The sequence below is a fragment of the Pseudonaja textilis genome, chromosome 2 (genome assembly GCF_049901715.1).
Source record: "Pseudonaja textilis isolate UNSWEBS1 chromosome 2, rPseTex1.2, whole genome shotgun sequence".
Classification (NCBI taxonomy): Eukaryota; Metazoa; Chordata; class Lepidosauria; order Squamata; family Elapidae; genus Pseudonaja; species Pseudonaja textilis.
Window position 1 is genome coordinate 153927921 of NC_141991.1, and position 27246 is coordinate 153955166.

The following is a 27246-nucleotide window of genomic DNA, read 5'->3' on the forward strand; positions in this document are numbered from 1 at the left end:
CCTCCACAAGCTATGAATGCTCTTATGAAACTGAATCAGCTAAAACCTGGACTTCAATATAAACTAGTATCTCAGACAGGTCCAGTTCATGCTCCTATATTTACTATGTCTGTGGAAGTTGATGGCATCACTTATGAAGCTTCAGGACCTTCCAAAAAAACAGCCAAATTGCATGTAGCAGTCAAGGTAAAGAGTAATTGTAATAAGTGCCTTTGCTTTTAAAGATACCTTAATTTATTTTCAGAAAATGAATTGGTGTCTGCTTACTTATTTGATTCTTATTCCAGCTTTATTTTTGGCAACTCAGGGATGCATACATACTTTATATTTTTCCTGTTCCCCTATTTTCTGTGGACTAAGAAAAGGTGACTGGTCCATATCACCTAGCCAGCTTTTATGTCTAAGGGAGGAGGAGGAGGATTCTCCTTGTTCTAGCCCAGCACCTTAGCCACTAAGATCATCCAGATTCTCAAATTTCACAAAAATGTAATGGATGAGGAAGAAGCCAGAATTTAAAATGTGTTTTTGTGTGCGTCTTTGTATCTAGTATATGTTTGTGTTTATTATGATTTGGCATTAGCTGAATTAACAAACTTAACAATTTAAGTCTTGCCTGTTGGTGGGAGGCAATTCTGTAAAAGGAGACTTTTTAGAATCCCTATAACTTTTGCTATTCAATTTTATTGGAAGTGATTACAGGCAGTCCTCGACTTTCAACAGTTCAATTAGTGACTGCTTGAAGTTACATCACTGAAAAAAGTGGCTTATGACTATTTTTCACAAGACAGTTGCAACATTCCCTGGCTCACATGATCAAAATTCAGATGCTTGGCAATTGACTCATATTTATGACAGTGCATTGTCCAGGGGCAATGTGATCACCTTTTGTGACCTTTTGGCAGTCAGTGGGGAGGCTAAATTCACTTAACTGTGTTGCTAACTTAACATCTGTAATGATTCACTTAACAACTGTGGCAATAAAGGTTGAAAATGGGGTAAAATTCAACCAAAATTTTGGGCTCAATTGTAAGTCGAGGTGTAGCTGTATATTAATAATTTAATTCAGCGGTCGCCATCCTTTCTGGCTGTGGATCGGGGAGGGGGAGAAAGGGGATGGTTCTCACGACTGCAGCTCCATTTGCATGAGCAGCAGGCTTGTACAAATGGAGCTTCACAAACGTGCACTTGCCTGCTGCTCGCGCAAGTGGAGCTGCACATGTGCAGTTGCTATCCATTTCCGCAGTTTGGCTCTGAATGGGCCATGGCCCTATACCCCTAATTTACTTTCAATAAAATTTAAATATAAATGAAATCAGACTTTTTTATTTGCTCCCTTCATTATCTGGCTTTGCCATGTAGAGACTAAACACAGCCTCTTAAAGTCAAGAGCTGAACAGCCAACAGATGAAAGATGGATCGCTTCTGTTTGTAAGTGAGTGTGGATTGTTCCTTCAGGATAGGCAATAAGATTGTTTAACGCTGATAAGTTGTACAATAGACTAGAACAATTATAGCTAATTTCTTGTTTTAGGTTCTGCAAGACATGGGACTGCCTACAGGTGTGGAAGGCAAAGAGAGAGGTGATGAATCAGCAGAAGAAACTGATCAGAAACCAGTTGCAGTTGCTGTTCCTCCTGTAGTGGAAATTATTTGTACTCCTAGTGCTGCTTCTCCTTCAGAGCAAACAGAGGTGAACATGACTTACTATGTTCTTAGGTGCTTCATATCTAAGTGTTCTGTTTGGATTTCATTTTATAAATTTTAAAATTATTATTTTTTGTGTGCTTTGCTTCATTCTACTTAGTTCTCCTATCACTAAAACACTTCTGAGGGTGTTCCTCATAGAATCACATTTTCTAGAAAACTTTCTGTGTTATATTCTATGGTCTGCTTAAGGAAATAATTGCTAAACTATGTTATCACTGTGCTCTTATGATACAGTGGAACCTCAGGTCGCGACTGTAATCCGTTCCAGGAGTACAGTTGCAACCTGATTTGGTCATGACCAGAAACACGACCATCTGCACATGCACGGACCAAAAAAAACAAAATGGCGCCAAAGGGAAAATCACCACAGCAATTTTTAGGGGGTTGCTTGGTTGCCACCTGAAGATCTGTTCACAACCAGAAGCAAAACTTCTGAAAATTCTGGTCGTCACCCAATTTGGTCCCGAACAGAAGCATTCGCGACCCGAGGTTCCACTGTACTGTACAACTACATGCAAATCTTAGTGATCTATGTCTATGTTAGCTTCTGTCCAGAGCATGCTGCCATGCATTGAGGATATTTCTAACAAACTGGCTAAAAAGCCAATAGATCTGTGCTGGCTTATTTAGATACTTTATAAATTTAGGGCCAGAATAATGGAATTGGTGGGCGCTTACCTTTCTTTAACTTGTAAGTTATAGTTTTGAAATATTGGAGGAAATATTAGTGCTTTTAACATTTAATCAGACATTTTTATTGTGATGTTTTTACTTAGAATGTGAAACAGCAGGGACCAATACTGACCAAGCATGGAAAAAATCCAGTTATGGAACTCAATGAAAAACGACGTGGCTTAAAGTATGAGCTGATTTCAGAAACTGGTGGCAGTCATGACAAACGATTTGTGATGGAGGTGAGATGACTTGGACCACAAAACTATTCATAATTGCTGTTATATTTTGTCGAAGTTGCAGTTCTGTTCCTGAAATCATTTCTCATTTCAAAGGTTGAGGTTGATGGCCAGAAGTTCCAAGGAGCTGGTTCAAATAAAAAGGTGGCAAAAGCTTATGCTGCACTGGCTGCACTAGAAAAGCTTTTTCCAGATGCACCTGTTCCAATGGAGCAGAAGAAGAAAAGAGCCCCTATGCCAGCACGAGGTGGACCCAAATTTCCTGTAAAGGTAGGCATATGCACTACAGTTTATGATTATATCAGAAATAATCCATGCATTTCTTTAAAAACTGAGGCTTAAAAGTTTGATAGATATTTTAAAGCACATTTGAATATGCAGTTTTCAGATGCTTTTATGTGGCCAGAGCCAGGAATAAACACTCATATTTTTCTAATTTCAACAGCATAATCCAGGCTATGGTATGGCAGGACTTATGCATGCTGAAGTACCTCCTCCTCCAAGCATGCGGGGCCGGGGCAGAGGAGGAAATATACGGGGACGGGGACGGGGCAGAGGTGGATTTGGTGGAGCCAATCATGGAGGTTATATGAATGCTGGTGAGTTGCATTACTTTTTTATTTTAATTTTTATACATAAACATTTTAGAATACAGCATTTTGTCAGAGTCTGTTATTTACAAGAATAAGAACCATAGCTAGTACTATAAAAATATTGTCCCATTTTTTAATAAGGATACTTATAATATTATATAATATTGTTACCATCTCTTTTTAATAAAAAACATTCATTGTTTTCTTTCTCTCACTTCTACCCTTTGTCTTTAACCAGTCATAGAATTTATTCCATATCAAGTAGTATTTTGAGCCTTTTTTTATTTTTAAGGTTAATTTGTCCATCTCAGCACATTCTAAAATTTTCCTAATTATCTCCTTGTCTGGTGGGGTATTCTCATTTTCCCAGAATTTTGCATAGCTAATCCTTGCTGCTGTCAGTATATGTAAAATTAAATGCAGATCCTTTAACATAACACTCTGGGATTATGCCCAGCAAATACACTTCTGGTTTCCAATCTGTCTTCTGTTTAATTATCTTTTCCAGCCAGCTCTATTTTCTCCCAATATTGTTTTGCTTTGGTGCAAGTCCATCACATGTGGTAGTAAGTTCTTTGGTTATGATTACATTTCCAGCATTTTGCAGACAAGTTATAGAACATTTTTGCCAATCTTGCCGGTGGTAGATGCCACCTATAAAACATTTTGTATAAATTTTCTTTATATGCCAAAGCCATTGTCAGTTAATAATTCCTATCCCATAGTTTTTGCCACCTCTCTAATTCTATATTATAACCGAATTTTTTTGCCCAAACAATCATGGTTTCTTTGATTTGTTCCTTCTCCATTTTGTAATCAATGAATTATATGATTTTTTAATCAGTTTTTCATCTTAGTATTTTATCTAGAGCTGTTGGTTCTTTATTTAGATTCCATGTTTTAACATCATTCTCATATCTTGTTTGTATCTGGAGTGACCACAAATCTAAATCCACCCCTTGACTCTGTAATTGTTGTTTAGTTTTTAATTTACCATCTTTATTCAAAATATCTTTATAGAATAAAATTTTTTCAAAGTTGATAAGGTTTGGTATAAGGTTTGGATATAAGGTTTGTGGTGGAGAGCCAGACTGGAATTTTCATTTTATTTATTTATTTATTTAATTTGTATTGCTGTCTATTCACCCATGACGACTCAAGGGGCTTAGAGAATATTACATAATGTGTTTTAATTTTTTCCATACATTAAGTAGTGTATTTCTTACATAGTGACCTTGAAAGTATCTGTGTGCCATACTCCTGCCATACCATAGGCAAGCATGCCAGCCTAGCTGAAGATCTAATAGTACTAGCCTATGTTTCAGATTCACCCATTCTTTTATCCATGCCAAAGCTGACACCCGATAGTAAAGTTCCCAGTCTGGGAGTCCAAAACCTCCATTACTTTTAGCTTCCTGCAGCATTTTTAACTTTATTCTGGCTTTTTTACCTTGCCATGTGTATTTCAGAATTGTTCTGTTTAAATCATCAAAAAATATCTTCTCTACTCTTACTGATATTGTTTGAAAAATAGGAAAAGCAATTTTGGCAGTATATTCATTTTCACGGCGGCTATTCTCCCTATCAGATAATTGAATGTTCGTCAATCTTTCTAAGTCTAATTTAATTTGCTGCATTAGTTTTACATAATTGTTCTCTTTTATCATTGCACACCTTGCTATTGGATGCCTAAATATCTGACTTTCTTTACTATCTGCAATCCTATTTTTCCTCTGTCAGTTCCTTTTTTTTTTCCATAAGATTCTTAATTATTACCTTAGTTTTTTCCTTTATTTTCATCACTGCCACCTCCGTATTTCCCAGTTTTTCTCATCAATTTTGGACCTGATTCTGTTGGTTCTTCTAATATAAAAACTAGATCATCAGCAAAGGCTTGCAATTTATATATTTTTTTTTTAAATTTCCATTCCTTTTATTTCTGGGTCCTGTCTAATATGTCTAGTTAACACATCTAAAGTTAAAATAAATAAAGGTGTTGGCTTACCTGAGACCCCATTCTCGTTGGACTGCGAGGGAAAGGGAAAACCCAGCCTCCTTTGTCTTGTGACTGAGTCTGCCAAGCTGTTTAGCCCTGCCTCCATTGCCCTGGTTACCCAGCTTTCAGCGAAGGGATCTTGACAGATGTGTCGTATCTTCTGAAAAAAATAAGATAGCCCCCCCAAGCTACCAGACCTTATGGTGGGGCTGGACTCTCTTGCAGTCCAATGAGAATGAGCATGACCCTTTCTCAATTAGACTGCTGCGAGAGTCCATGTTAGGGACCTACCAAAGCCGGCATGTCCCTGGGAGGGTTAGGTTGGGTCCAAGTCTTGTCTGCTCTGAGACAACCCTCTGGAGCATTCATCTTGCCAAAGACTGCATCCACAGAAGCGAAAGTGCCCAGATGGTAATGACAGATAAATGGGGAAGGCAATGACCAAGTGACAGCCCAGCATATTTCCTCTATAGAAGCCTGCAGTTGTGGCTGCACTCCTTGTTGAGTGAGTGGTAAGTCTACTGAGCACAGGGAGACCCCGAGTCTTGTAGGCCATAGATATGCAGGTTCGTAGCTCCTTTGAGGAACCTACGAACCAAGGGATGGTGGGAGAGAAACTCCAATGTACCCGCTGATAAGACTGAAGACAAAGCTGCCATCTGTCTGCGAAGTGTTGGGTGAGAGCCCTCTGTCCAGTCCGTCCTGGAGGAATTCTAGAACATTGCTTATAGAAGCCAAAGTGGCCGTACGAGTCTTAGTACACCAGAGGCAAAAAGTCCTCCCAAGTGGCATCATATATGCGATTAGTTGATACTTTCCTAGATGCCTGGATCGTTGCAATTATCTTAGAAGAGAAACTGTCCTTGACTAAGGATTCCCACTCAATTGCCCAATGGCCAGCTGGAGCCATTGGCGCTTCAGATGAAGCTGGCTGAGGGAAATCTTGGAAGGGGGATCCTCCAAGGTCAAGCCACCAATAGGTTCACCAAATCCATGAACCAGGGATGCCTGAGCCAATGGGAGGGCCCAGGAGTAAAATCTCCCTTTCTGACATCTTCCTGATTACAGCTGGAATGAGAGGAAGAGGCAGAAAGGTGTACATGAGACCCCATGGCTGCTGGCTCTGAAGGGCATTTGATACCCTCCACCCCCAGTGTGGCGAACCTGGTGAAGTACCTGGGCAGTTGGGCGTTGACTGGAGAGGCAAACAAGTCTATGGCCGGTGTTCCGAAAATCTCCGTCATCTCTCTGAATAAATCCGGATAGAGATTCTGAGTGGTCTATTTTGGCTCTCCTGAGCCAGTTGGCTTGTACATTGTTGCCCCCGAATTGTGTTCCGCCCTGAGGGACAGCAGGTGCCTCTCCACCCAGAAGCCTAACTTCTGTGCCTCCTGCATAAGATTCTTGGATCTGGTTCCCCCTTGACAGTTGATGTGTGCCTTGGCGGCCACATTGTCCATCAATATAAGGACATGAGTCCCTGCTATTTTGTCCCAAAACTGCCTGAGGGCCAGGTGAATGGCCTGAACTCCAGTCAATTGATTGGTCAAGTGCTGTACAGCTGAGACCACCGACCTTGAGCCATTTCTGATTGCAGACACACTCCCCAACCATAAAGGCTGGCATCTGTGGTGATAACCCTGCAGCTGGGCGCCTTTAATATTTGATCTAATATTTGATTTGGCTGGGGACTACCACCACCAGAAACATCAGAGAACCGATTTTGGAACCAAGACCTTGATCGATGAATGACTCCTCCCTGACCTCTGATTGGGCAGGAGAAACCACTGTAATGACTGGGCATGGAGTCGAGCCCATGGGACGTTGGATATACAAGATACTGTCTTGCCCAGGAGCTGAGACAGTAGAGACAGGCACTGTGCATTGCTGCTGAATCTGCTTCACTAAGGACTACAAGCACTTGTCACTCTGGAGACAGGAAGACTTTGCAGGAAACTATGTCTATGACCACCCCCAGGTGGAGAAGACGGGTGATTGGAAGCAGATGGCTCTTCTTAATACTTATTGAAAATCCATACGACTGCAGCACCTGTAAAATAATTTGAAGGTCTCTCCTGGCAGTGAGGTTTGAGGACAATTGTATCAATATATCGTCCAGATAACAATGAACTCTCACTAGCAGAGCTCGTAAATAAGCCAAGCCGCAAGGGCAGCCAGTATTTTGGTAAGTACCCTGGGGGCTGAAGAAAGCTCGAATGGTAGGGCCCAATACAGGTAATGCTGTCTGTTGTAATGGAAACAGAGATTTGCGATGTTAAGGCCAAAATTGGCACTTGGAGGTAAGCCTCCATCAGATCTATTGATGTGAGGAAATCTCCCTCCTAGGATGGTCTGGAGCAACTACATTTTGGAAGGCCGGTAAAGGATATAGTTGTTAAGATATTTGAGGTCCAGGATTGCTCTCCAACCCCCTGAGGTCTTTGGGATGACAAATAACGGAATAGAATCCCTCCCCTTGCTGATCCTCTGGTGCCACCTGGATAACTTGGATATCCACTAAGTGTTGAATGGCGGTTTCCATGAGGACCCTCCTAGCATTATTCTGAGAAACGGGACAGCGAATAAAGAACCTCAGAGGAGAGGAATTCAAGACGAAGTCCTGACCTCATAGTGTGCAAAACCCAGGCGTCAGATGTTATATTCTCCCATTGAGAAGCAAAGATGGACTCTGATTGGGGGGGGGGAGTTAGACATGCAGTCACTTGGAACATTGGAAAGGATGACCCCCTCTGCCTCGAAAGGGCTGGTTGCTTTGGGATGGTGGTAGTTGTCTACTTGAACACTCCGGCTGTTGCTCTTGCGGGCTGGAAAGACCCTCTGAAACAGAACCTAGGCGAAAAGAAGAGGGACAGAAGTATGGAGATTGCCTCGTCTCAGACCTTTTGAAGATGGAAGGAATTATCTTCCTCTTGTCCCTGATCTCCAGCAGAAAGGGCTCCAGTGAATCTCCGAATAACTTGTCCCTCTCTAGTGGGGCTGAAGCTACTTTCCATTTCCTCCTAGAGTCCACCTGCTAGTTGCAGAGCCATAACAATCTCTGCGCTGTCACTGAGGACGCCATACCTTTGGTAGCAAACTTAGCCAAATTAAGTGTTGCATCTGCTGTAAACTCAGTGACAGCAATGATTTTATTCAAATATTGATGTGCTCTAATGTCCTCTGCCAGTATGCAGTCTAGCATTGTCTTAGCCAGCTTGCATGAAGAACAAGACCACTGTTGAGACCTGGACAGTCCAGGCAGCTGCCTGATAAGGCTTTTGCAGGGCCTGCTCAGACCACTTGTCATCCCCTTTCAGCACATCCTCTGGCTCTTTAGGAGTCCCCGAAGTTGATGCTTGAGCTAGTCACAGGGGAATCCACCGTGGGCAGTTGCAAGGCCTTGGCCAACTCCAGGCCCACATTATAAAATCTCTTGTCATTGGTATTAGGGTTAGGACCAGTGCCAGGAGAGGTGCATTGTTTAAGCACCACATCAAGAAAGAGTTTGGGCGATGGTAATACCTCTGTTTGGACAGTAGGCTGCAGAAAAAAGGAATCTTCCTGGGGCTGCACTTCTGTGAAAGGCTCTACCATAGCCTCATCTGGGGCGAGATGGCTATTGTCTTGGCCTTGTATAAAAGGGACAAGGAAGATTTAAATAAACATGTAAACACTGGTTGTTCAGGTTTAATGTCTTCATCTTCTGACAAATTAGAATCCCTGACTTCCTCTTCCGAATCAAAGGAATGACAGTGTTCTGATTGGTCTATAGAACACACCTCCTGGTATCCCAGCAATTTGCTGTGGGAATGGTGTGAGGGCCTGCATGGAGTTTCTATCAAATTCAGTCCTCCCCAGTGGAATTCCATCCTGTGGGAAGGCTTGTACAGGGGCTCTTAATAGTCCAGGTCCTAAACCAGCAGGGCCCAAGATCTGTTGAATGCTATCAACAATCCCTTGCCTAATAGCGACAGAGACCACATTTCTCATATGATCTGGGATATCTGCTCCTGCGTAAACCACAGGGCGAAGGCCAGCAGCCGTTGGGGTAAAAGTGGCCTCAACTGGAGGATTTTGCCAGATTCTTGGCTGATTCCAGTCAGAAGCAGTTTCTATCCAAGCAACAGGTCTATTGCTAGAGCTAGTTCTGCTTAGATGATGTGGCAGGGAGGAACTAAGCTCACCAGCCCCATCTGGAGACCAAGCCTGTGGCAGTTGGAAAGTAGCTATATTTGAATCTGCCCTGGCAACAGTTGGATGGGGAGACAGTTGGCCCCGCCCTTTTCTTTGTTCCAGGAAAACTGCCTTTCCTGGCCTCATGCCGTCTTTCCACTTTTTCTTCGGCCTTGGTCTTTTTCTTCTTAGCAACGGCTTTAATTTTGGCTGCTGCCTCCTGAGCAGATGATTCAGCCTTGGCCCTTCTCTTGGTCCCTGATGAGGTTTGCACTACAGCAGGGGAAAGGGCCTCTTCACGACCTGCTTCTACAGACAGGTCTCTGGTGCCCTCCATTTTAAACATCTAGGTCAAGGGAACAGATCGAAGGTAGCTGCTGCCATCTTATCTTCGTCTCCCCCGAATATGGCTAGGCGAGCAGAACCATACTGCTGTGAGGCCTTAAATGCAGCCCTTTACGAAGGATGGCAGACCGGTATACGCCATTCGCCACCTAAACAGCCAGCTATTTGGCTCTAGGCTGCAGAGACTTTCTGGCAGTGTGGGATAGCTAGTGCCATTATATTTGGGAATTACCCTTAATCATGGCCCGCCAGGATCACTTACGAACTCCTCAGCGCCGAAAGATAAAACTCCAGCCCTGGAATCACTCCTGGGGAAGGAAGATCCCTACCCAACCCCTTGCGATGTTGCACTTGCTCTACCGCAGGGGTTCCCAACCTGGGGTGCTCGCACCCCCTGGGGGTGCAAGATGATATTTCAGGGGGGTACGAGAAAAGTCCAGGTAAATAATAGGATATTGGCTATATGTTGGCATTTTTATTATGCAATGGATTAACTTTGTTTTCATTTTAGAGTTAAGTATCGTTATTTAGTGGCCGTCACATACATAGCTGAAAAGATTCAATCCTACCAGATATTTAATGCGTTCAGTAGTTCCTAAAGTCTAAATTTCAGGGGGTGCGAGGGTCGAGTGAAATTTCTTTAGGGGTGCGGGGCAAAAAAAAGGTTGGGAACCACTGCTCTACCGGGTCCCCGGGAGCAGGATTTAAAGCCCAGTGCCAATTAAAACAGCCAGAGTTTGAATTAAAGTTGATCTGCTTGCTATGTTCTAGAAAGAGTGAAGACATGACCAGCTCCGATGAGGGGACTGAGTCAAAAGCTGGGTAGTGGTGGCAACGGAGGCAGGGCTAAACAGCTTGGTAGACTCAGTCACAAGATGAAGGAGGCTGAGTTTTCCCTAACCTGGACTCTCGCAGCAGTCTAACGGAGAATAAAGAACATAGCGGACAGCCTTATCTCGTTCCCTTTTTTATATTGAAGCTTTCTGTCACATCTCCATTCACCATATTCTTAGCTTTCTGTTATGTATAAATTGCTTTTATCGTGTGTGTATATTTTCCGCCAAAGTCCATACATTTTAATTGTTGCAGCATGAATTGCCAGTTGATATTATCAAATGCTTTTGGGGCATCCAGGTGCCTAGTTGTTTTTCATTATGCTTTTCATAATATTCCAGTGTATCCAGAGTTATTCTTAAATTATTTCTAATTTGTCTCTTAGTTTTATTAGTTTTATTTACCACTATGACATTTAGAAACAATATTATGTTGCCTTATGCAACTTAATTTACCTTTGTAATGTTCTAACATATCTTAAGTTTGAGCTTATTCTATTTGTAATGTTTGAAATTTGGCTACTCCGTGGGGTGGGTGAAATGTTGCTGGGTTTGGGAATTAATGGCTAGAGTAGGTTCTCTACAATCCACTTTATGTGTGTCAATATTTAGATATTGTGCAAGCATAAAACCTCAATTCATTTAACATACTTCCAATTGAATGCATGGGAAAAAACTAGAGAACACCATTATATGAAGATTCCAGTCTGGCTGTCGACAATGAAAACACTTATACACCCAAATATTTGTAAAATGGGAACCATTGCAAAGATATTTCAAATGAAAGGGTGAGCTCAAAACAAAACAAGAAATGAATGAACAAGGGCTTGAAATGGTATTCATACACACAAATACAATCAAGATACAAAAAAAATATTAAAGCTGAAGGGATTCATAAGGAGTTGACAGAGTTGGGTAAAATACTAACAGGAATAAGTTGATCAAAAAATTGTATTGCTATTTATTTGATGTTAATTAGAAGTAGAGCAAGGTAAGGAAACAATGGTAACATGGGTTTTGGATATACTATAGAATTAGACAAATGGCAGAAGCTATGGGAAAGGAATTCTAAATTAACAATATTGACAGCATGTGAAGAAAACTTGTATAAGATGTTTTATAAATGGCACTTTGCACCAGCAAAACTAGCTAAGATGTTCAAAGATAAATCAGCCAAATGCTGGAAGTGCCACCAGACACCTGGGGCATTTTACTATGTGTGGTGGTTTTGTACAGAAGCTAAAAGATACTGGACAAAAATTCACACATTGTTGGAAAAAATGATAAAGGAACACATAGATTTGAAACCTGAGATATTTTTATTAAGAATGGTACCTAAAGAAAAAACATATTTTTATTATGCATGTATTAACAGCAGCTAGAATTGTATTTGCTCCGAATTGGAAAAGTAATAAGATACCTGTAGAGGGAAAAGTAATCAAGAAAATATTTGAATCTACAGAGATGAATAGGTTAACATTGGCAATCAAAGAAAAAGAAGAAATGGAATATTATATGGTATGGCATTTTATCAATGGTTGGAAAATAAAAAAAAATTAAATGGACTAGATGAATATATAGAGAACTAACTTAAGATTTTTAAAATAATAAAAATAGGTATATTAAATAATAGTTATAAGAAAATGTGATTATTGTTATATTGGTAAGAAAGTTAATTATGATTGTTAGCACAAGACATATGTACTCAGTCAACACTTTTGAAATGAAAGATGGAATAAAATAAATGTAAATTAAAAAAACATATTTCCAATTGTACTGTATAATGTTTTCGGTATTTTTCTAGGAGCTGGATATGGAAGTTATGGCTATGGTGGCAACTCTGCAACAGCAGGCTATAGTAAGTGTTTAATGAGAGACAACACTCTGGGATAACAAACTCAGTACTATTTTGCATAATGAAATGATCAAATACTCTTTAAAGTTGATTTTAAATTTCTCTGCTTTAAGCCAAGTGAAGCAATACATCATTTTTGTAAAACAGTTTTCCCTAAAATACACAATTTTGCTTTGAAAGGCCTTTGATGGGGAGTGGGGATGACGGGAGCAGAGAAATAAAAACTAATTTTTAAAAATGTGGCACATTTTGCCATCTTCAAAAATTCTAATTTTTTTTCCTCTGCTCTGTCTCCCCCTTTTGTAGGTGACTTTTTCACAGACTGCTACGGCTATCATGATTTTGGGTCTTCCTAGATCATCTAAAAGTATTGCACATAAAACAACTTTTTACTCCAATTTTCTCGAACTCCAAAACCAATGTGTTCGTGCTGTGTCTCTGTGCTTCACTGGGTTTCTCAACAGTGGCTTTTCACCGCAGCTTTCTGAAACTTAGCCTACAAACAGTGGCAGTTTTAATTGTGACTTGCCTTTGATCATATGGATGTACACTATTAGGTGGCAAAAGTTCAAGAAATGTCTTTGTGCATTGTGCACAATAAGCCAACTCTGTTCTGCTTACAAGCAAAAGGCCTTTGTTTGCTTTTTATGGAAAGCATTTTACTTTTACAGAACTTGCAAAAATATGCTACCTTTTTGTCTTAAATTTTCAAGAGATTTTGTACAAATTTTAGCCCCCCAAAGTGGGTAAATGCTTGTAATAAGGCAAAATTCCTTTTTAATAATTCTGAAACAACAGCCTAAATTTTGAGCATGCATATTATTGATTTATATGTGCTGATTTTAATCTCTACATCCATTGGTTTCTTGCATTAATATAACAATGCAGGACATATAGTCCGAGTTATACTTGTATTATTTAAAATTTCAATGGTTTGGTTAACTTCAGTGGGTTTGTTGCAGTTCTTATAGGATGTGACACTTTTTTTCTTGTTCTCCAGTACATGTCCCCTAGAAGATAAATGTAGTATCACAAGACATAAAAACTACTGAACATTGAAAGGCACAGGGAGTAAACTAGATATTAAGATTTTTAATAAATGGATTGCTTGGTTCTCTTTAGTACTCATATTAAATGTATTTAGTCTGATTGTTGCCTTAGGAGCAATGTTAAACCTACTAAATTAGTAATTAATGAAATAAGTGAAAGTACAGGGGAGATATGAATTTGGATAAAGGCTCTAAACATAAAAATGACATTTGGTAAAACTAAGTAAAAAATTCATTCTTAAATGCTGTTATTCTGGAAGAAGCAGTTCTGAATGTTTTAGGAATAATTTGGATTAAGAAGTAAAATTACTCCAAGTAACCAGGTTTATGTTTCTTTGTACATGACCTCTTGCTGAACCACAACTGTGAGTTCACTTACAACTTTTTTCACATTATAAGCATGTAGCTTTATGTTTTTATAAAGCATAATAATTGGTAACTTGTATGCTAATGATGTATCAGAACTGATGTAGTATCTTGTGTTCCTTTAACAAAAAAAATACTGGTTGTAGATGACTTGAGACATAAACTTCAAATTGAATTCTAAGTGGAGAGCCAAATACTTTAAAATTAATAGCCCTATACATTAAATGATTTTTTTCCCATGGACAAAATGAGCATTTAATGGCTCAGAAATAATGACTTATTTTTTCAGGTTTTGATCAGGGCACAAGCTAGAGCACGGGTCTCAATCTCGCCGCATCATGTTGCTGTCACGTGACATTTTTTTCCATTTGCAGATGTGGGCGTGGCCTGCACGTGACACACCTGGGCCACCAATTTGGCACCCCTGATCTAGCAGGATCTTATGGGAAAGGCTGGCACACCAAGTCCTTTCCTATGTATAGCTTGTGCTCTAAGCCTACCTTGCCAATCTTTCTGTTCATTCCTTCCTGTTACTTTCGTACATTTCTCCTTGTGTATTACTTCCCATTAGTGGCTTTGACTTTGCTTCTGCTTTTGCCACACACCAAGAATGCATGTGTTTCTGCCTGTGCCATGCAGGGAACATTTTGTGCAAAGTATATATACTGTGCACATTGTTGTAAGTACTTTGATTTTGTTTTCAGCTGTCACCATCTCTATTTTACATTATGCCACCAACTGAAATATTTAATCTAACCTTTGGAGTATTTTTAATTCAATGTGGGAAATTGTTATTTACAGAAGATTGACATTGTGCAAAATGCTATATTAGATTGTTTTGAATTACATGCAGCTCAACATGGTGGGACTAATTAATGTAATGTAATACTCTGTGTGCATAATTATTAGGCAAATATTTTGACTATCATTTTAATGTATATTTTCCACCTCCAAGCTGTATAAACTTGAATGCTTATTAGATATAATATCAGATGATGTTTATTTGTGTAATGAAGGAGGGTGTGGCCTAAGGAGATCAACACCCTATACTAAGATGTGCATAATTATTAGGCAACTTCTTTTCTCAGGCAAAATGGACCAAAAAAGAGATTTAACTGAGTCTCAAAAATTGTAGTCTTTCAGAGGGATGCAGCACTCTCAAAATTGTTTAAGATATTGGGGTATGATTACAGAACCATCAAACAGTTTGTTGAAAATAGTCAACAGTGTTCGCAAGAAATGTGTTGAAAACAAAAGATGCACATTAACTGCCAAAGATTTGAGAAGAATCAAATGTGAAGCTACCAGTTATCCTCCAGTGCTGTTATACTCCAGAACTGCAACCTACCTGGAGTGCCCAGAAGTACAAGGTGTTCAGTGCTGAGAGACATGGCCAAGATAAGGAAGGGTGAAACCTATCCACTGCTGAATAAGACACCTAAGTTGAAATGGCAAGACTGGGCCAAGAAATATCTGAAGACATATTTTTCAAAGGTTCTATGAACTGATGAGATGAGAGTGACTCTTGACAGACCAGATGGGATGGGCCTGTGGCTGGATTAGTAATGGGCACAGCTGCACTTTGACTCAGACACCAACAAGGTGGAGATGGGATGATGGTATGGGTTGGTATTATTAAAGGTACGCTAGTTGGATCATCAATTCCCAAACTTACTGCCAGATTTTAGAAGACACTTCAAGCAGTAGTACAGGAAGTCTGCATCTTTTCAAGAAGACCATGATTTTTATGCAGGACTGCTCCATTGCGTGCATCAAAGTACTCCGCTGCATGGCTAGCCAGTAAAGGCCTTAAAGATGAAACAATAATGACACAGCCCCTTCTTCACCTGACCTATTGAGAACTTGTGGGCCCTTTTTAAATGGGAGATTTACGGTGAAGGCAAATAGTACACCTCTCAACAGTGTCTGGGAGGCTGTAGTTGCTGCTGCACAAACAGTTGATCATCATCAAGAAACTGACAGACTCCATGGATGGAAGGCTTATGACTGTTATTGAAAAGAAGGGTGACTATTGGTCACTGATTTTTAATGTCAGAAATGTTTATTTGTAACTTTTTGAGTTGTTCCTTTATTATTCTAACTTTAACAGATGAAAATAAACAAGTGTGAGGGAACAATTTTCATTTAGTTGCATAATCTGCACACTAATAGTTGCCCAATAACTGTGCACACATAGATATTCCCCTATGAAAGCCAAAACCTCACTTTCTGAAACATTCAAGTTTGAGGTTTATTAATATTTTGGAGTTACTGAGAGTACTGTAGTTGTTCAATAAGAAAAGTAAGCCCCCAAAAACCTTGCCTAATAGTGCACACAGTGTACACTTCATGGCAGAACTATATACTGTATTTGGTCCTTATAATTGTTGACAGGAATTAGGACATTTCATTTGGCAGATAGTTTTTTTTTGTTTGTTTGTTTTGAAGACAGACTAACGCTCTGATTAAGAAGAGATAGTTCAGAACAATTTCACACTCATATTTATGAATATGGTATATTGCCTTCATAGTGGTTGACCTTGCTCTCTTCTCTTTAGGCCAGTTTTACAGTAATGGTGGCCATTCGGGCAATACAGGAGGAGGAGGTGGTTCCTCTGGCTATGGTTCCTATTATCAAGGTGGTGACTACAACGCGCCTGCTCCTCCTAAGCATGTTGGGAAAAAACAACAACATGGTGGACAGCAGAAACCTTCTTATGGCTCAGGGTATCAGTCCCATCAAGGCCAACAGCAACAATCATATAACCAAAATCAATATGGCAATTATGGTCCGCCACAAGGCAAGCAGAAGGGCTATAACCAAGGCAACTATGCTTCTTACTCAAATTCCTACAACTCTCCTGGTGGCAGTGGTGGAGGATCAGACTACAATTATGAAAGTAAATTCAGTGAGTTTCTTGTGGGTGGTAGGGTGGGAGTTGAGAAATATTCATAACCTTCCTTCTGGTTTATACGGATGGGTGTTTATTTTTTATATAGTTTTCTTATGTGTAATGTCCACTGAAGATTGCATTTAATTTCATTGTATGAGGTGCAGTGACAATAAAGTACTTATGCCAAATAAATATGCTTAAAGCCATGATATAAAGACAGAAAAGATGGGAATAGTTCAAAAAGAACTGGCTTAAGCATCGCTACCGTGTTTCCCCAAAAACCTGGTCTTACATTTTGGGAGAGAGGTCCAAAATAAGCACCAGGGCTTATTTTTGTGGAAGCACAATTTCAGGGTGATCAGCTGACCCATCCGCCTGCAGCTCACAGCCCATGCAGTGCAGGTGAGTTGATTCCCTGTCCAAGCAGCAGGTGGAGGCACACAATCTGGACGCGCAATACGGACCATGGGAAGGCTAAGAGTTGATGGGCCAGAGCAGGTGGTCAGCTGTGGGAGGGTTGTCTGTGTGGTAGCACAGGTGATGGGTGGAAGGCACATGCCACGCAGGCTACAGGCAACCCGAGAGACGAAGATAAGCCTCCCATGACTGGACCACAAACTTGGCTTTCCTGCAGCCTGCGTGGTGTTTCCAGATCTGCCTCCTTTTTGGACAGGTAATCAACTGTGCTGTGCAGGCTGTGGCTGCTGCTGGACACTGGCAGCTCCTGTGTTGGCCACCCCCGCCTCACTTTAACTAGGACTTATTTTGGGGGTAGGGTTTATTTTCAGGGTAGGTCTTAAGGTTTTCCCCATGCTTCAGGGAAATTGAGCACTAAATTTTTGTTTGTGAGGCATTTGTTAAGTGAATTTTGCCGTCTTACGATCTTTCTTGCCACATTAGTTGAGTGAATCACTGCACTTGTTAAGCTAGTAACATGGTTGTTAACTAAATCTGGCTTTCCCATTTAACTGTTACCATCGTAAATATGAGCCAATTGCCAAGCATTTGAATTTTGATCACATGACCATGGGGCTACTGCAACAGTCATAAGTGTGAAAAATGGTGAAGTCACTTTTTTAATGCTATTGTAACTTTGATCAGTCACTAAACAAACTTGTAAAGTAGAGGACTACCTGTAATTGTTGAAAGTTATCTAATGCAATGATCAGATAAAGAGCAATTTAAACTTGTGAAATGCAGATACTGAGCTGAGAACTAGATGAAGTGATTTAGAATAATATTTTGAAAGTTTATTTTAAACAACTTGACAAATTGAACTTAAATGTGGCAATGTGATAGCCTTCCTCAGTTTAGTTCACCCTTGAATTTCAAAATTGGAATAAACAAAATCTAGATAGCACCATTTGGAGAAAGGCAGAAAATGACCATTGTGAAGTAAACTTGAACAGAATAGAAGTAGTTCTTGACTTATGACAGACACCCACAAGGTACTTATGGCCCAGATTTCAACTTCCAATGAGGGGCCCTCTGTGCAGTCACATGATCACATTTTATGGCTGTTTGCAGCATTTTACAGTCACATGACAGCAATTTTTTATTTTTTTATTTTTTTTGCTGTTAACCAGTATTCGCTGTTTCTGCAAAAAATAAAAATCTGCCCAGGCAGACATTGGGTTAACTTAATGCCTGCCATGTTTGTTTTATGACTACTGCATTTGCTTTACAACCACCACAAAATGTTAAATCGGGTGGATCAGTTTGATACCACAACATAAAACCATCATGTCATGATGGAAATTCTAGGCCTCATGCTAGCCATAGGTCAAGGAAGACTTATAATAGAAAAGTATTCATGCATTGCAGTTTCTGTCATCTAGGTGCAGAATATTTTTTTGTTGCAGCTACTATGTTTCAGGACTGCACAGAGAAGTGGTGAACATCTTATATATAAAAAGTGGAGACAGCCAATCATGTGTTCAAAGTAGTTTGTATAGGTGACTTAATATGCATTCTTTGATTGCAGATTATGGTGGTGGACGTGGAGGAGGTGGTGCAAACAGCTATGTTTCAGGAGGTGCCTCCTACAATGCCAGTGGCTATGGGGGAGGAGCTGGGGGAGGAGGATCATCTTACCAAGGTCAGTATAAAGTTAGACTTGCAAACTTAAAATACGTTTGTGTTAGTGAGACAAAATTTTCCCATAAATGTTGCATTGGCTGAATGGCCAACTGTTATTTGGTCACTCTGCATCTCCCTAACTCCTAATGGATGTAATCTGTGAATGTGTAATGAATAAAAGTAAAGGTTTTAGTTTCAGCTTTAGGCATTAGAAAAGAAGGAAGGAAGAGGAATGGGATGCTTTGTTACCATGTTGCAATGTAAATGCCTGTTATGTATAGTTCTGTGTTCTAAATATTTTTATGCATAATAATTGGAAATGTATAACAAGTAGCATTTGAAGTGCATTAAGGTAACTTTCAATTTTTCTAGGTGGATATTCTCAGTCAAATTACAATTCTCCAGCTTCAAATCAGAATTACAGTGGACCTCCCAATTCCTACCAACCTCCACAAGCTGGATATGGCAGAAATGACCACAGCATGAACTATCAGTATAGATAAACTAGTTTGTTCTTGATGGGTCTGTATCTTTGTTTCCTAAATTTGCATAACCTTTGAATATTAAGTTTTATTGCATCACAGTAAACATGTAAACCCTGTTTCCATGTTGCAGTGCTCTTTGTGATATCAGTCACTAATGGTTGAGTACATTGTGATTCCATAATTAGCTGTATTTTGGACATTTAATGGTGTATTTAATGGTTTGTTTAGTTTGCCATTTCAGTTTTTTTTTGTCTAAATAGAATTTGAGTTCAACATCCCTCTTTTGTTTAAATTAAATTCAGGTATTAACACAGGATTGCTTTAAATGGATAAGGGATGTTTTCTGCTTTTGTGAAGTGAGTTTTAAAAAGCTTTCTGTATTTTAATGCTTTAGTGTTTTTCAGTTTTATAAGTGATTTATTTTTAAATTTGTGGGAAAGAGTGGGTTTGTATGTCTGGGTCATTCAGACAGTTCCTGGATTATGCTGAATGTAGACAAATAAACATAAACTCTTCATGTGTCTGTCTAGAATGTTATTCTGCCCCCAAACTATTTCTCAAACAGTAAAAGAATAACACCAATTATATATATTTTAATTTTAAAGAAATGTTAGTATATTTTTATTAAAATACCCTGTGCATTTGATTTTTTTTCCTTTTTGGACTATTGCGGAGTTTAACTTTTTTATTAACTGAAATTATCTTAAATCTAATTTCTTTAAAAGGATTAGTAATGAATGAGGCAGTGTGGGATTATGGGGTTCCTTGATTGTGCATGCTTTTTCTGCTGTGGTGACTTCCATGTGCAGTATATATTCTGCCTTAAAAGGATATAGGTTGATACAACAAGGGCAATTATATTAAGTTGTGTACCTCAAAATTTAGCATGTAAATTTGTTGGTATTATTGCTTAGAAATCTCAAAGCAAGCATCTTTAAAGTTTGTGACATGACATTTCTCATGAAATTTTAGTAATAGTGGATATATCAAATTGATAACAAATAAGCCTGTTGATAATGCATCATCAAAAAATTTAAAGCAGTTGTTTTGAAAAATTTGAAGAAAAATACATTTTTGAGAAAGATGAGTGATTTAATATCTGCTGTGTTATCAGTTGGGAAAAATGGTTCTGAAGTATAAATAATTACAATTCAGAAATGCTTAACTAGTACTTTTTAAGAGTTATTTGGATCCCTTAAAAGTTGCATTTTATTTTTAATTAAAAAGTGAGTATGAATTAATTTTGAGACATAAGTATTGTAGCTCTGGAATTCTGAATTTAAATTTTACAGATCCATAGCCAAACTACTAAAACATTGTCTAATTGAAATATGTGCCAGCAGCACTATTCTGCATCTCAAAAAAACGAATACAGTCCTAGGCTACATGAATAGGGATAATTTTAAGACTACATAAAGTGATAGCACTGCTTTATACTGCACTGGTGAGACCACACTAGTAATACTGCATCCAATTCTGGTTATCACAATACAGAAAAAAACATTTACAAAAAAGACTGGAGAGATATTTGACTAAAATGGCATTGCTTGAGCAGGCAGTTGAACTCCAAAGTCCCTTCAAAAGCAATACAATTAGGAAATGATTAAAATACATAAAATGCACAAAGCTGAAAGCTGGAGAAAACTTAATCATTGTATTTTACAATTTGGAAAAAATTGGGCACTTCTGATTTTTTATTATCTCCTTTCTCCCACTCTTCCATTCCTCAGCCTATCCTATGGGTCTTTGCTTTCATTGAATACCTTGGTAATTCTCTGGAATTCTGAACTCTGAGCTACTAGGTAGAAGTCTTCCTGGATTCCATAAAAAGTTTGGTTTGTTAATTTATTGCAACAAAACACTCTTTGCTATTTTGTTATTGTTATTGAAACCAAGAATTGCCAGAAATAATTACATTGACATAATGTACATGTTTCACTTGAGTCCTATCTTTACCTAGCTTGGTTCCATTCTTCATCTTAATTGTGGAATGAATTCCAGGAGAGGTAAGAATGGCAATGCTTCTGATTGACTCATTCAACCAAGCAGGATGGCTGAAAATGTATGGTTTTGCACAAGGTACTGCTGCACAAAAGAAAACAGATCTTTTTCACCATACTTTTCTTTCCTTTTAACTTTTGTCTTCTACATCAATTAGAATACATTTCAGATTGTCTTTACTTTTTATGTAAGGAGTTTACCTAAGAGTATTATGCCTGGCAAATCATCTAGTATTTTCCAGACTACCTGGTTACCATTTCTTGTCTTCCCTTTCTGGTGGTTTATGTTTATTTTGAACAACCAAAACAAAAATTATGATATGAAGATATGCTTTTTTAAAATACACCCCTTCAACAAATAAATGGGATTATGTGGGGTTCTATTTTGTGGCTGCTCCTGTACCTCACCTTAATCTGGCTTCATTAATTTTGAATTTTATTTTATTCATGTAGTATAATAATCCATGTAGCACAACTAACAGGAATGTAAGATGTTTTTTGGCGCAACTTGAGGCAAGTGAATAAGATATGAGAATAAAATCTGTTAAGTATGGAGAAAAGAAAGCAGGACCATTGTATTGCAATCAACAAAACAAGCAGAAAAAACTAGGCATTAGCCTCAAGGTTTGGTTCCAAGAATTTGCTTCATTTATGATGTAAAATTGGGCATTATACTGTATAATTAAATAGCCATGATACTGGACCATTTTCTTGTTTATATCAAATACAAGGTCTAATAACTGAGCGTATACTACACAGACATGTTCTTTATACAGTAACATGGCTTTCAGAAATAAAATGGCATTCTGGTAGTTTACATTTACATTTCTGTGAAAACAAGAGGCTGAGTTCCAGTCCTGCCTTAAGACATGAAAGCCAGTTATTTAACTTTGAACTAGTCACATACTCTCAATCCGGCTTGCCTCATGGGGGTTAGGGGAAAAAAAAGGAAAAAGGAGTATTAGGTATGTTTGCCACTGTGTTATTTATGAAAATGGACCAGAAAAATTAACATGCAAGCTATCGTTTTTCCTCTGGCTCTAGGACAGTTCAGTGCCCAAATGTGCATGCATGTGCACATGCTGGAGTGCCAGAAACCCAAAGACTAGCTGGCTGGTGCGCATGCCTGTTTTTTGGCTGGTTTCAGGCTGGTTTTCAGGCCAAAAAACAGCCTGTTTGGGGGGCATTCTCCAGGCCATTTTCTGGTGCTTCGACACTTGCGAATACCATCTGGCTGGCACACATGCGCACTGGAAACCAGAAAACATCTGGCAACAGCACATGTGCCCACAAAGAGAACTTTGCATGCCACCTCTGGCACGCATGCCATAGGTTCGCCATCACGGCTCTAAGATATTACCCCTAAACAAATCAGATGTAGCTTTGGTTGCACACTTAAAAATAAAGTTGAAAGATACAAACTGTTATCAGTTACAATTCTAGGACCCAGATGACACAATGAATTAAAGTAAGCTGCCATCCATAGTTAGCAAAGTACATATCAGGATTGGAATGAATGGAGAAGTAGAATAATACCACTTGGAAAGGGCATTTTAGGTCATGGAAGAATCAAAATGAAAACAGATTAAATCATAGCTTTTGCTTGAAATGGCTCACTACCTCACTAAATAATTGGCTTCAATGTCTATCATAAGGAGAACTACAGGTATTCCTTCCTTGAGTCACAATAGTTCAATTAGCGATCATTCAAAATTACACACACCCACACCCCAAAAAAGTATTTACCACCTGCTCCAAAAATTACATATGTTGCAGCATCACAGCAGTTCGATGACCCAGTGCCGAGATCTGCAACATGCTCCTGGTATTCACACACACACCATCCTGCATAGGTGATCTTAGACGTGCTTTCTAAGGTAACCTAAGGTGACCCACAGAACTAGAGACAGCACTACAAAGAACTAAAAACACTGACTAATTGCTGGAACCAAACCAGAGGGCATGAAATTTCACACCTATGCCTATATTTCCTATAACGGAGGGCAAGTACAAGAACTATATGCATTACAAAGAAAAATTCCAACTGATATTGGAGATAAGACAGGTATTTCCTCCAATTCTTCAGGTCATAAAAACATACAAGATATTTGTATTTCCTCACTGTTCTGACCAAGGCTTCCTGAGACTGTATGCCTAGTCCAAACAGCTCATTTTATTTCTACGCTGGGAATTATGTTCATTCCCAGCCCGTAATGAGTCCTAAACAGTCCCTTGAAATAAACACCCACCTTTATCTCCTTTGAATTGCTGCCAATAACTAAAGTGCCAAATTAACCGTAAAAAAAAGGCGAAGTACAAAGTCTATACAGAGCTTCAAGTTTAATCCGAACAGAGCGAATAACTGCTTCCTGCAAAAGTTTCTATACCTTTGCACTTCTTTTATACCTTAGGGGAGGGGCAATCCCCTCCAAGCCTTGCTCCCGGGTCACCCACTGCTCTTGCCTTTTAGCAGCTGCACACACGTGCACTGGGAACAAGGTTCCTCTGCCTCACTGCTGCTAGACTGGAGGCTCCGGAATCTGCACACAACTCCCAGATGATCCTGGCCCCATCTCTACATCGGACACAGGGCCCTTGCCCAAGTCCTTCCCCAATTCCCACACTGGTCCCCGTTCTTCCCCACTGTCTGATTCCGTTACCTCTGCACAGGCTGCCAGCGAACCACAACACTTAACATGCCACAAAGCCCTAGGAGGGGCAACTCTTCCTCCTCCCCATCTTCCTCCCATTTTTCCCCTTTCCCGATAATAGAGAATATTTGTAGCTCAGGATTGACATGTAGTTTTCTTGGTCACAATGGGATGTTTAGGCACCGACCCTTGGCTTCTCCCCCAGTCACCTCCCTCAGCCAATTTACAGCCAGCTTTCCTCCTCTGTTGGTCCTCCCCTAGCCCTTTGTTCCTACACACCGTTTGACTTGAGCCTTTGGTGGCACAGGACAGATAGCCCCCAGCCAGTTGAGTGTGGGTGACAGCAATGGTGCTGGGGGAGAGACCAAGGGAGTTGGGGTGGGACAGTGTGCAATATCAGTGGTAGGCTGGGGAGAGAGCAAGAGATGCCGTGATGTGCACCGGCTGGCATGTGGGGGGAGGATGCGTGGCAGGAGAACAGCAATGGCATGTGGCATCTGGCATTGAGCCATTGCCTCTGCTCTTGGACTCTGGCCTGATGTAGTTTGGCTGCCCACCCCACCATGCACTACCACCATTCCCCCTGCAATGCCAGAAGCTGTGGTCTACCACTATTCGAATTATATCAGGTCAGAGGTGAGTAGCTATGAGCAAAGGGCTTAAACATCCCATTCCAACCAAGGAACCCTCATGTCAACCCTGAGCTACAAATATTCTCCGTTATTGGAAAAGAGGGAGAAAATGGAGGAAGATGGGGAGGAGGAGGAGTTACTGGCTTTGTGGTGTGTTAGTAATGGAAATATAAGTGTGCTGTATGTTTTTATGACCCAAGGAACTGGAGGAAATAACTTTGTTATATCTCCTATAGTTGGAATTTTCTTTGTAATGCATATGGTCCTTATACTTGCCCTTTGTTACAGGAAATAAAGGCATAGGTATGAAATCTCATGCCCTCTAATTTGGCTTGACTCCAGCAATTAGTCCCTGTTGTAGAAGTAGCAAGTTTCCTGAGTGCAATTAAGACAGTGCAAGGGACATCCCAAGTTATTAACATCTGTCTGGCCAATGTGAACCCAGCCGTCTATGTTGCAATATTTGAAATTTCATCATTGCAAAAAAGTATCCAGAGAGAGTGAAACCAAAAGAAGCAGCACCTTGAGACCAGTGGTGGGATTCAAATAATTTAACAAACTGCCTTAATGATTTTTCCAACAACCAGTTCACCAAACTGCTCAGAAAGTTAACCAGTTATCCTGAAATGGTGCGAACTGGCTGAATCCCACCACTGCTTGAGACCCAGGCAGCCTTAATTATCTGGTATTACCTGACGAATATAAGATCTACTCAACAGCACCGGGTGTAGAAGAGCCATTCTTACTGGGTGATTTGAAAGGGGCCTAGGGGGATCCTAATATTCAGTAGAAATACAGTAGAACCTCTGGTCACAAACGCTTCAGACCATGACCAAATTGTGTCCTGACCAACAAATTCATAAAATTTTTGTATCTGGTACCATCTCGGTACCAAAAAGATTCGCCATCACTGGCCTAAACAATTTAAAATTGGGGATCGAGTCTACCTTTCCATTAGATTCTTATAGTCCTTGCAACCATTTAAAAAGCTTGAACCACAAATTAATTTGAGGCATAAAAGATTAACTTTAGAAGGGTACAACCTTCAACTAGGTTGGCATGCCTTCCTGTGGTATGGGAAGAATAAGATACCAGTACATAGTTATTTTCAAAGACATTATGTTAGAAATGCAACTGCTATCAGTATGGCTTAAAATTAAAGAACAACATTATTTGAAAATACCAATTTGGTTTTCAACAATGGAAGCATTGTTGCACCTGCTGCATGTTATTAATATGGAAAAAATGTAAGATATAAAGATATTTTGAATCTTTATTCAAAATAAAAGCCAAGCAGGAACTTAGTAGTCAAGGGATGGACATTGCATGGTGGCCACAAATGCAGATACAATCTCAATATGAGATAAATGCTAAGATGTATGGTTTTAATAAAGAATTAACAGAAGTAGAACAGATGAAAAATTGATAAAGAAAATATATTGTTATTTAACTGTGTATTAAACTTGAAAGTGAGTAGATAAAGTATACAATGATTGGGTTAAAAATTTTGGATATGCAGTAGAACTAGACAAATGGCAGAAACTGTAGGATAGAAATTTTAAATTGACTATGTCAACTGCATATAAAGAAAATGTGTATAAAATGTTTCACATATGGCACTTTGCACCAACAAGATCAGTGAAAATGTTTAAGGATAGATCCACTAAATGTTGGAAATTTAATCAAACACCTTGTTCATATTACCATATGTGGTGGACATGTCCACAGGCTAAAATATATTGGACAAAAATACATACCTGGTTGGAAAACAATGATAAAGCAGCATATAGACATGAAACCAGAAATATTCTTTTTTTTTTGTAACAAATTTTATTAATTTTCAAAGAGAATACACAGACGAACAAAACATAAAACATAAGAACATAGAACATCTTTTCTAAAAACTGCTTAACAAAACACATAAGACATCTCATTTAAGTACAACATAGTTCTAAATCATCACATTTCCATACACAATTTAATATGCATCTTATATATTCAACTTCATATCTTATTACTCTTTTCCAACTTCTCACTGTTTCTTCCTTTATTTCTGTTCAATTTTATTCATTAAACTTATACTTTCATGTATTTCATATTACTATATTTCATATTATTACTATTTCATATGTTCTTATCCAACATCATTAATCCTCAATAAACAAACATAAGCTAACAAAATACATAACATAAAAACATAATACTTCTTTTTAGAAAGCGGCTTAACTCCAGGTTATAACTTTTTGTACAGACATAAATCAAATTCATGCTCGCCTTATATACTATTTCATATCTTATTTAACATTCTATATTTTCCATATGTCTTCTCCCCTCTTTTCACTCTCTTAATTCTATTTTATTTATTTAATCTCAATTTAAATCATTATACTTGTATCTTTTGTCCATTCTTTTTCAATTATCCATTTATCTTTCTCTTTAACACAAACTTTTTCCTGTAATCACTGGTTGAAGTGATTTCCTATTCTATTCCTTTCTATTTCCCCCCCGAATGTAACACTTAAAATAATACATAGTTTCCATTCTGATTCTGCTTAGTACATTCTACATAACATTTTAAAATATAAAACATAATGATCTTATAGTATATTAAAAATAATGTTCCATAACAAATTAATTAAACTAATTACACATTAATTACACATTCCCTACAATATTC

The 27246-nt window shown here is 39.0% G+C and overlaps 1 protein-coding gene across 1 annotated transcript; it reads left to right on the top strand.

The window, feature by feature from the left end:
• The first annotated feature begins 6 nt into the window (after positions 1 to 6).
• ILF3 (interleukin enhancer binding factor 3) lies at positions 7 to 19803 on the top strand. The gene is made up of 9 exons (XM_087926038.1): positions 7 to 186; positions 1532 to 1690; positions 2484 to 2621; positions 2715 to 2888; positions 3064 to 3217; positions 12363 to 12416; positions 16387 to 16737; positions 18707 to 18820; positions 19174 to 19803. Exons 1-9 carry the CDS (start codon positions 13 to 15, stop codon positions 19302 to 19304), a joined length of 1449 nt encoding a protein of 482 aa, XP_087782164.1. The 5' UTR covers positions 7 to 12; the 3' UTR covers positions 19305 to 19803.
• The last annotated feature ends 7443 nt before the right edge of the window (positions 19804 to 27246 follow it).

Excerpts from the sequence above, each read along its gene's own strand:
- ILF3 (XM_087926038.1), top strand. The coding sequence starts at position 13 with ATGAATGCTCTTATGAAACTGAATCAGCTAAAACCTGGACTTCAATAT. Across the intron at positions 2,622-2,714 it reads ACAAACGATTTGTGATGGAG|GTTGAGGTTGATGGCCAGAA; the intron begins GTGAGATGACTT and ends CTCATTTCAAAG. Across the intron at positions 18,821-19,173 it reads AGGAGGATCATCTTACCAAG|GTGGATATTCTCAGTCAAAT; the intron begins GTCAGTATAAAG and ends CAATTTTTCTAG.